Source organism: Ictidomys tridecemlineatus, chromosome 5 (assembly GCF_052094955.1).
Source record: "Ictidomys tridecemlineatus isolate mIctTri1 chromosome 5, mIctTri1.hap1, whole genome shotgun sequence".
NCBI classification, from domain to species: domain Eukaryota; kingdom Metazoa; phylum Chordata; class Mammalia; order Rodentia; family Sciuridae; genus Ictidomys; species Ictidomys tridecemlineatus.
This window is the reverse complement of record NC_135481.1, coordinates 136,244,355-136,255,692: the sequence shown is the minus strand read 5'-3', so window position 1 is coordinate 136,255,692 and position 11,338 is coordinate 136,244,355. Positions and strand designations below refer to the sequence as shown.

The following is an 11,338-nucleotide window of genomic DNA, read 5'->3' as shown; positions in this document are numbered from 1 at the left end:
CGGTAGAAACCGGAAGTAGCGGTTACCAAGGCGACACCGGGACGCCCAGCCGGGTGAGCTCAATCTCGGATCCTATGATCGGGTGTGGCCGCTCTCTTGGTGTTCAAGGACTTCGGATTGCCAGCTGGGTCTCTAAACCGAACCGTGAGGGGCCCGTCTCCCCGTTCTCAGGCGTTCCAAGGGCTCTGCACTTCCCGGCAGATCTCAGGCGCTCAGGAATCCCAGGGAGAATCCCAAGGGGTCTCTCCAGCCAGAGAACTCCCCTGGTGCCTTTGCTTGGGGAGGGCATCATTTCTCAGCGCAGTGCCTCCCCCCACACCCCCCACCCCCGACCTTCCCCTCTCCAGGTCTGATAATGGTTAGAGCTGAGCCAATACTTGGAGTGTATTTCTAACTTGAGAGCCGGGTAAATTATGTGAGAGATTTTTCTCTTAGGATTATTGAACACTGAAAGATGATTATCTGAGGAAGCCTTAAAAGGGTCGACATGCACAAAGTAGAGGCAAAGTAGATTACAATGAAGTTACACCACTGAATCTTCATTCTATGGACCTTAATTTTGTAAGATGTATCCCCTACAGCCACAAAGTAAGGCTCTCTGTTTTTTGTTTTGTTTTGTTTTGTTTTAAAGAGAGAGAGAGAGAGAATCATTTTTGTAGATGAACACAACATAATGCCTTTATTTTTATGTGGTGCTGAGAATCGAGCCCAGGTCGCAACCTTGCCAGGTGAGCTCTCTACCGCTGAGCCACATCCAGCTCAAGGCCCTCTGTTTTTGTAATCCTCTTCCTCTAATATTTTCAGGTCTGGGGTAAGCTTACAAATGGAAAGCCATATCATATGGTTAAATATTTAAAAAGTATAAATCGAGTAACAAATTATTAGATAAAATCTTTTGTTCTCCTGCTTTGGCAAATGTACATTTATATGTATAAGGCCAGGTTCACTTTTAGATTTCTTAGACTCCTTGAAAACCTGGAAACACAATTGGAATGTGGTAATGTAGCCCCAACTAGACCCCTGACTTTTCCCACCCCCTTTTCTCTTCTGGTCTTTTGCTCCCACCTACATCGCTAAAAGGGTGCATATAGGGTGTGGATACTCCAAGACACATCCACATTCTGCCCATGCCCTATGCAGCTATGGGCACCTTTCAGGTCTAGGGGTTCTTAACAACGAAGAATACCTCCAGGAAGAAATCAGAAAGATTCATTCAGGTCCTGGCATCTTTTGGGCCATAATTTTAGAGGTGTGGGTATCCTGAACCTGGTCTTAATTAGAAGAGGGAAACTAGACTTTGGGTAAGTATATTCTCTCAGCCCCATGGATTACTTATGGTTTGCAGAGGGACATGCCTTTAAGAAGGATAAAAGTAGCTAGGTGTGGTTGTGTAGGTCTGTATTCCCAGTGAGTAGGGAGGCTGATGGAGGAGGATCATAAGTTAAAGGCCAGTCTCAACAATTTAGTAAGGCCTGTCTCAAAATGAAAACAGAGCTGGAGATAAAGCTCAATGGTAAAGCACCTCTGTGTTCAATCCTAATGACAAAAAAAAAAAGAAAAAAGAAAAAGAAAGCCACATGTATTCTCCCTGCATAGCACAGGACCAGCAGTGCTGAAAACTATAAGAATTTGTTGACTTCTGGCCACATGGTACCAACTGCTGTGCTAAGTCTAGGCCTAGGGCAACAGGTTAGTAAGTTACACTGTAAATTGATAAGTACATACATTAATGTATTTGATGATGAGATGAGGAAAATGTGCTTTTTAAATATATATATATATTTTTTAGTTGTAGATGGATACAATGTCTTTGTTTATCTTTATGTGGTGCTCACCCAGGGCCTCATACATGCTAGGCAAGAGCTGTACCACTGAGACACAACCCTAGCCCCCCAAAGGTGTATTTAACAGATTTTTAAAGTATATATATTTTTAGTTGTAGTTGGACACAATACTTTTATTTTTTAAATTTATTTTTATGTGGTGCTGAGGATCCCAGTTCTTTGCACATGCTAGGCGAGCGCTCTACTGCCGGGTCACAACCCCAGCCCTTTTAAACAGATTTTTATCTTTTGTTTTCTATGCATGTGGCTTTTTCTATCTTGATTTCTTTCATTTAGCATGGTGCATTTGAGTTTCATTCATGTTGTTCATATCAATAGTTTGTAATTTTTATTGCTGAGAAAGATTCCATAATGTGAATGTGCCATAGCTCATTATCCATATACCCAAGTGAAGTACATTCATGTTGTCTCCAGTTTGGGGCAATCACAAATAAAGCTGTTATAAATATTTAAGTACAGATTTATATATGAAATATAAATTTTATTTTTTCTTGCATAAATACATAGAAATATGATTGCTGAATTATATGATACATTTAACTGACTGCTAAAATTTTCCAAAATAGTTGTACAATGTACAAGAGTTTATCTGTTTGTCTACTGGTAAATATTTGAATTGTTTCCACTGTGATGTGCCTACAAACAAAGCTGTAATGACATGGGCAAGTCTTAGACATACATTTTTCAGTTCCCTTCTATCACCCCTAGGAGTGGACTAACTAGATATTATGGTATGTATGTATATATATGTATACATATGTGAGGCAAGTGCTCCTTCACTGTGCTACAACACCAGCCCTGGTAACTATGTATTTAACTTTTTAAGAAACCCCCAAACTCTTCCAAACTGTTTGTACTACTTTCTCAGCATCAGTATATGAGCATTCCAGTTCCTTCATATCCTTTACAATATTTGGTATAGTCTATTTTTTAAATTTTTAGGCATTCCAATAATATGTAATTGCATCTTATGATTTTAATTTGAATCTAATACCTATGACACTGAACATCTTTGAATGTTCTATTTGCCATCTGCATACCTTCTTTCGTTAAGTGTCTGTCTTTTGCCCATTTTTAAAAACTGAAGTATTTATTTTCTTATTTTGAGAGTTTTTAAAATACTTTGGATACAGCTGAGCTTGGAGGGCATATGCCTGTAATCCCAGTGACTCTGGAGGCTGATGCAGGAGGATTGCAAGTTCAAGGTCAACCTCAGCAACTTAGCAAGACTCTGTCTAAAAAAAAAAGAAAAGAAAAAAAAAGAGCTGAGGATGTGGCTCAGTGGCCACATCAATACCCTTCGCCTCCCCCACGCCAAAAGCCAGCTGGCAATTACGAGATTTCCTTCCTGGCTGGTGGCATGAACAGGTTACTATTCCCACTGATTACTTCAGGTGGTTCTTTCAACTGGAGGGAAACATCACAAGTGGACTCCAGTGTGGAAGAAAAGATGATGATAGCATCAGGGCCTTTATATTACTCCCCTGGTCCTCAGACACTCTCATGGTGCAACTCTACTCCACATGTTACAGGTGTCCCAGGCTCCCCTTTAAATGCTTTTTTTTTTTTTCAACTGTAGCATTGAGAATCCTTTTTAAACACAATTTTGAGTCTTCTGAATTACAGATTACTTGTTTTCTCTTTGAATTTTTATATACACATACAGACCAGAGTTGATAAGTTATAAATATTTTTGTAAAAAATGACTATTTTGATTTTGTAGGAGCATTTTAGTAATTTTTTTCAGGTCTCAGATATTTCTTTTTGTATAGGTTTTTGTTTTGCTTTTGTGGTGCTGGGGATTGAACCCATGGCCTCTTACATGCTAGACCAGAGCTGTACCACTATACATCCCCAGCCTAGCAGACATTTTTATAAACCCTTGAAGAATCTCGTGGGTCCTGGGCACTGTGCCTGCAGATCTCCTGTGTGGCAGCAATGGGAAAGTGAGAAGGCAACAGATTGGACAGTGAGGACTGATGTTGTTGAACTGAATCTCATTGGGGTTGAGGGAAGAGAAAGAAAGAGTATAGTCATGGCTTCTCACCAGGCTGACTTGAGCACAGTCATTTATCAATACAGAGAAGCAGAAGAAGGCTTTGTTCTAGGAGAGATGGTGAATTCCATTGGGGACAAATGACAGCTACTGTCCTATCAGGTGACAAAAGGCAACAGGGTGCCAAACTCCCCTCCTTCCATCATATCAACTATCTTCCTGGGTTGGTCAGAAGTTAGCTGTCTCTTATGATATCCTTCTAATATGAAGACCACATCTTAGGAATGTAGTAGCAATCCTGTGATTAAATAAGGAAAGTGCCAGTATCTGGAATAAATAATCCCCAGAGGCCACTGTGCTAGAGAAGTGTGATGTGCTGACTTCTTGCTTTCCTATTTTTCTCAAATTTCCTTTGCTTATTTCCCTTCTCAGCTTTCAGAGTTTCACAGAAGTTTCCTGTACCACCTTCTATGATGTCTACCAAGAGAAATCAGACCCAGAAGATGAGGCTGCCTACATTTACTCAAAAGGTACCACTGGAGGTGCCATCCCCAACAGAGAAGGACTGGTCTAAGGATAACATAGAGGATTATGTCATCAAGGACCTAGATGAGGGGGTGAATTCCCTGCCTCAGCCTTATCGAATGATCAATAAGCTGGTGAATCTTGTGTTTGACTTGGCATGGGAACTTATTGAAGAGAGGGATACCTTGAAGGAATCTGAGATTGATTGCATCCAGCTCACTATCTACCCTCCACTGACAGAAGTCCAGGTAGGGAACTGGTGGCTGGCCAGAAGTCTCTGTTTCTCCGTTGAACTTTTTTTTTTTTTTTGACATTTTTCTTAGTTGTAGTTGGACACAATACCTTTGTTTTATTTATTTACTTTAATGTGGTGCTGAGGATCAAACCCAGGGCATTGCACACGCTAGGCAAGCGCTCTACTGCTGAGCCACAACCCCAGCCCCTCTGTTGAATGTTAATATGTGAAAACACCTGATCCAGGGAAGGGCTTCCTACTAGAAACCTTCATTTAATAAGACAGGTGCAATTTTGAAAGGCTGTATGCATGCTGATGTTGATTAAAATAGTTCAGGTAACTGTTATTGATATTGAGAAATCTTCCCTAATGAGTTAATTGCTCTCTGGCTTGACAGTTGCAACTGGCCAGTGCCTCTTTTGTTGTTCTTCCCATAGAGCACTAGAAAAAGTGCGGGGCCGTGGTCATGTTTAGTGTTGCAAATGTGTATTTATTCTTTGTTTTCTCTGGCCTCTTTCCCCTGAAAGTGAAATGCTATGAATTTCTTAATATATGGGTAAGAGTTTTAGATGAGCACTGTGTCTGGGGATGATCTTTGGAGAAAAAGCTCTTCAACCTTTGAAAAGTACCTTGTGTTTCTTGAAGATAGACAGTGAGAATGAAAATAATTCTGTTTTCTTTGTTTGTTTGTTTTTTCCCCCAGCTAAACAAAATGCCCAATTGTATGGCTATTTCCCAAGACTATGTATTTATTGGAGTAGGCAAAGGATTCTTCATCTATAATCTGTACAATACTAAACGAATATGTACTTGGGAGAAACTTAAGGTTGATGTCACCTCCATCTGGGCCACAGATTTAGGAAATGAAATACTGATTGCTCTCCTGGATGAAATGGGTATTATTTGTTCTTCATCTTTCTTTTTAGCTTAATATATAGGTATCTGCAGTTTAATTTGAGCTCCTTTCCAGGCATGAGTGAGGCCAAGCATGGATTTTTCACCCCTGGTCATACAGTAGTAGCTAATATCTTCAAGTATGGTGTGTCAGGCACTATTTTAATATTTTACATACATTAGCCCATTTAATCCTTACAGCAGTCCTAGGAAGGAAGTACAATATATTATCCCTGTTTAGAAGAGGGATACTTGAGTTAATGTGCAAAGTAAATGGCACAGGCAGGCTTCAAACCAGGCGGTATAGCCCCAGAGTCCACCCAATTTCAGTACTCAGCAGTTCTGCCACCCATGTAAACCAGAGCTTGCTTTTTTCTGTTAGTCCTAGGATGGACCAGGCCTTTCTGGGGAGTATGGTATAGAACACTCTAGACAGTGTCCTGCATCAGTGAGTTGTTGCTATTGTTTGCCTCCAAAAGGCTGGGTTCCCTCTAGCCTGTCCTTAATGTTTGGGCAACCCACACCACTGCTGGGGATTAGGGAGCTTCTCTACTTTGCAAAACAGGAGAAGGCAAGTGTCAGCATTGGCCAGGAAAGCAGGAAGTGGCTTTATGATATTGGGGCAAACAGGGCAGAATGTTCCTGCATGCTTTGAGTCATCTATGCAATCATGCATCTCTCTAAATGACAGGCTCTGTTCAACCCTCACAGGTGCACTAAAGAATTATCTGCAGGAAATTGGCTTGACCAGACTGGCACAGTACAAGGGATACTGTGGCAGGAGTTTGAAAATAAAAGGCAGAGAGATCAGGAAATACTATTATATTCATTGAGGAGAGAAATGAGGAAGGTCTGAGCCAAGGCAGGGTCTGTTAAAAATAGAAAGAAAAATGGTTCTAGTATATTGTAAGTGGGATTCACTGTGGTATAAATCATACATGAACATAGCATAATTTGGTAGATTTCATTCCTTAGTACTTCCCTATGCCTCACCCAACTCTCTCCTCTCTCTGTCTTCTATTTTCATGAGATTCTTTTCTCTCTCTCTCTCTCTCTCTCTCTCTCTCTCTCTCTCTCTCTCTCTCTCTCTCTCTCTCTCTCTCTCTCTCTCATATGAGAGAAAACTCTGACCCTTGACTTTCTGAGTCTGGCTTATTTTACTTAGTATGATGTTCTCCAGTTCTCTGAATTTACTGACAAATGACATAAACTTAATTCTTCTTTACAGCTGAATAAAAACCCCATTTCTTTTTCCATTCATCTGTTGACAGGCACTTGGGCTGGTTCCATAACTCAGTTGTTGTGAATTGCAGTGCTATAAAGCTTGATATGCGTGTATCACTATAGTATGCTGGTTTTAGTTCTTTGTATTATTTTTGAAACTTTTCTATGGGTCTAAAATTAGCTGAAAATAAAAAGTTTAAGCAATGGAAATATAATGTTGAAACAGGAGTGAGGGAGTATGTGTATGAGGTGGGGGATGGGGAGGTATGAGGGGGCAGTAAAGAAAAATGACTCCATCTTAGCTAACTGGCAGGATGATGATTGTAATTCCTTGAGAATAATTATAGAATAAGATTTTAGGGGTCTGAGTTGAAAAATTCCATTTGAACATGCACAATTTGAGGCACCTGGAGGATGTTGGTGGGAATGATTCTCAGAAGAGGTTTGGTTCAAAGAAAGGTTTAGATTTATTATTTTGTGCTTCATTTCTGTGTAAGCCTCAATATGATAAATTTGAAGGCAAACCACCTTGGTGTCCCCAGCATTGGCTTGGAGCAGATAGCTCATGAGTGTTTATTGGGTTGAATTAGACTTTCACCTGGTCAGATACTTTATGAGGTCTATATCATGAGTACAAAGGCAAGTTATGAGTTCTGGGAGGTACCTAAACAAAGAGGTAGGAGGTCATGGGGGGTGATGATCATACACTGGAGCCCTTGGGCTAATTGGGAATTAGAATGACAGAATTACTTATCAATTCAATGAAATAACCACATGAGGAGCTTGTTGGGGCTGAGGCATATGGAAGGGTAAGATGTGATGTGTTCCCTCGAAGAATCTATGACCTGGCAAAAAGAATTTTTCACAGAAGCCACATGGACAATGGTGTGAAACAGTAGGGGATGATGTGACAAAACACATCAAAAGGTGGCTTGGTCAAGGGCTGTATTAGTGTGACTAAGGGTCCTTCAGGAGACTTCTGTGGGTAAAGTCAGGTAAGTAGAGGTAGCCCAGGAGAGATAACAACCTCAACATTTCAAGTGGAAGGATGAGGAAGGTGGAGAGATTAAGGGCAGCACAGGCAGAGTGGGGGCTAGGGAGGAGGCTAGGAGTGCGTGACAAGTTCAGAGGTCAGATACAAATGCCAACCTTCTTTGGCTCACTTGTCTTACATGCTCACTTGTTTTTCTGTTTCAGGTATCATTAGACTGTTTTACTTTTATAAGGATAGCCTTTTCCTAATCAAAGCCATCAATGAAGTGGTAAGTTCCTGTTCTTTCCCTTTACTCGAGATATTTGGAAGAATAACTTCAGGAAGTGCCCCTGCAGAGTATGAACTGGAGAGTTGATCTCATTTAAAAAAAATTTTTTTTAATTGTCAATGGATCTTTTTTTCTTTAAATTATTTATATGCAGTGCTGAGGATCAAACCCAGAGCCTCATACATGCCTGGCAAGAGCTCTACCATTGAGCCACAAGATGTTGAAGAAAAGGGTGCAATGGCAGGGAATGTTACAGGGCCTGGTGGTGGTCAAGCGCAACAGTAGATATTCCACAAACTGCAACTGTTATAAATGCTCTAACATTATGAATGCCTTCCTTGCCATAGGGCTAGTCTTCCATGCACTTACCAGAGAATTATCAGAAGACTGAGAGTGGAAAGGACTGAGAGTTGGACAGTGTCCCCAAAGCCAGACTCAAGCAGTGGTTCCCAGCTTACTATAAATGGGGATCTTATGGGCACCTTGGGATGATAGCTCCTGTGCACAGGGAGAAGTGATGAGGGGGCTGACAACCAGAGTGCAAGAGAACTAGGTAGACCAGTGACAGAACATGCATCAGGGTTCTAGACCATGACTGTCGTGGAGTGCTCCTTGCACACCATGCTGTACTTCATGCTGTGAGGTCAGCAGTGAAGAGAAGGGAAGTCAAGGAGATGAGACCTGAGGTCTGCAACACAACTCCAATTTATAGATGGAGATGCCCAGAAAGCCCTAAACCACAAAGTGGCAAAGAGACCAAGGTGGCAAAGAGACAGAAGCTGCCGATCCACCAGCTGAACACTGGTCCACTCCCCAGGCTGCCAGGGCAGGGCTGAGTGCAGGCACGCCACCTCTCCCATCACTGGCATGATCTCCAACAAGAGATGAATTTCCAGCAGTGAAAGATGAACAAAGGATTGAAGCCGAAGAGCCTAAGTGCTTGCTTTTTGCCTGTTGACCCGATAACTAGAATTATATATCTATGTAGCATCTGTTCTGTATTTTTTCTTTGGTGATGACAAATGTGTTTTGTAAAAAAGTCCAGTTTTCCTCAATATGCCATTTACAGGTTTTAAAACAATTTTATATCTGGCCAAGTTGAAATTTTTAAAAACTTTGGTTGGGGGACATGTGTGGTAAGCCTTTGATTTGCTGAGGGATCTAGCTAAACAACATAGTGGTCTCTTCCACCAACATTTTATCATGAAAAATTTCAAAACTGCAGAAAAGTTGAAAAATTATATGCTGTTTACTTAAATGCTTACCACAAGAGACTGCAAGAACTTCATTTTTTACCTTTTTTCCCCTATATATTTTTTCCCCTTTTTCGAGGTGGGGATTGAACTAAGGGCCTCACTCTAAGAACACTCTCTACCACAGAGCTACATCTCCAGCTCCCTCATTTTTAACTTGTAATCCGCGCCCCCCCCCCCCCCGGCAAATTAGCAACTTTCAAACTTTAAAAGTCTTAGTAATAATAAAGATATTAATATGAAAAAAACAAGCCACAGACTTGGAGTACATATCTGTCTGGATATATGCAAATACACATACATAACATCTATCTTTAAAACACATAAAGAGCTCAGAATCAATAATAAAAAGACAAATCAACAGGTCTGGGTTGTGGCTCAGTGGTAGAGTGCTTGCCCAGCACCGGTGAGACTCTGGATTGGATCCTCAGCACCATATAAAAGTAAATAAATAAAATAAAGGTATCATGTCCAATTATCTCACACACACACAATATATATATATATATATATATATATATATATATATATAGAGAGAGAGAGAGAGAGAGAGAGAGAGAGAGAAAGAGAGAGAGAGAGAGAAATCAACAGATAGGCAAAAGACATGAATTGACATTTTACAAAGAAGACATGAGTAACCAATTTTTTAAAGTACTTAATACCATTAGTTAGCAGAGAAATGCAAATTGAATTACCATGAGATAGCATTACAGTTCTGTTTTAATGCTTAAAATGAAAGGGATGGACCATACCAACTACTAGGGAGGATGTAGAACAATAGGAACTTTCATATATTGACAGTGGAAAACTGAAAACCAGGTGAGTAATTTCCAGTTAAGTAATGACCTGTCAATCCCATTCCTAGATACTTACCCAAGACAAAAATGAAAATACATATCTATACAAGGATTTGTATAAGACATTCACAGAAGCTTTATTCTTAATAATTAAAAAACTGAACATACAGAACAAATAAAAAGTTGTGATGCTGCATAATAATCCGGTGGAATACACAGTATTTAATGACAAAACAGTGAACCACTGGTGATCATAAGGCAGTAAATGACACTCAAAAACATCACATTGAGTGAAAGAAGCCAGACACAAAACAGAGCTTTCTGCATGATTCTGTTTATACAAAATTTAAGAACAGGCAAAACTAATCTATTAGTGAAGGAGATCATAACATAGATTGCATATAAGGATGTAACTGAACAAAATAGGCAGGTGGGAATTTTCTGGGGTAATGGTAATGTTCTATGCCTTGAACAGGCTGTCGATTACATGGATGTGTGCGTTTGTTAAAATTTATCAAGTTATGCAAATAACACCTGTGCCTTTAACTGTCCTTAAACTGTCCTCTAAAGAAAAATATATAGTGAATACTCATTTTATGAAATCAGCATAATTATGATACCTAAACTAGACATGGACTTTACCAAAAAAAGTACTGTTGGTGGACTAAAAAATACTAAAAATGTTAAAAACACGGATTCAGAAGATTTTTTAAACTTCATTGTCACCTTCTGAAGTTTCTAAGGTATAAACTTAGTATTCTGAAAACTAATAAAGGAGTCATTTCCCCCATATAAGCTGTATTTCAAGGTAACCAAATAGTGGGTGATAGATCTTTGTGGAAGAATTCTAATAAATGCAGAAGAAATAATAGAATCCAACTATCTTAATTTTATAAGCCATTTTGCAGAGAACTTGTCTAGATAATGACACAAATGGTTGATGGGGAGCTTCCTGGTTGATGAGCCAGGATGACACCTGTTCTCAATTATCAACCTTACCATCACTAGAAGAGAAACAAGCAGCTATTATGAGCCTCCTGATATTCTGCAGCAGGAAGGATTCTGTTCCTGCCAAAACAATTGAACTTAAATATAATCAGCCTCTAGATCCAGTTATCAGTTTACAGGGAACACTGGTCTGCCCTCTCCACTCCCACCTTATTAAACAGCACTATGGGGATGCAATTAGTCCAATTCAGAATGTGGGGGAGAAAAGGCCTGGTTTCTTTAATAAGTAAATGACAAACAAACAACAAAAATAAGTGGGAAGCTATTATAAATTAAAAGAGACTTAAGAGATTAAGTTAA

The 11,338-nt window shown here is 39.9% G+C and overlaps 1 protein-coding gene across 3 annotated transcripts in view; it reads left to right on the top strand.

Moving 5' to 3' along the window:
* Positions 1-59: 59 nt before the first annotated feature.
* The window catches only part of Wdr93 (WD repeat domain 93), a 45,343-nt gene continuing 34,064 nt past the window's right edge, over positions 60-11,338 (top strand). For all 3 annotated transcript variants that reach the window (XR_013439425.1, XR_013439424.1, XM_040274374.2), the window contains exons 1-4: positions 60-728; positions 4,273-4,613; positions 5,304-5,496; positions 7,916-7,980. Coding sequence is in view for 1 of the 3 variants with exons in the window: in XM_040274374.2 (XP_040130308.2) it covers positions 674-728; positions 4,273-4,613; positions 5,304-5,496; positions 7,916-7,980 (654 nt within the window). In the remaining 2 variants the exon portion in view is untranslated. The remainder of the gene's footprint in view (positions 729-4,272; positions 4,614-5,303; positions 5,497-7,915; positions 7,981-11,338) is intronic.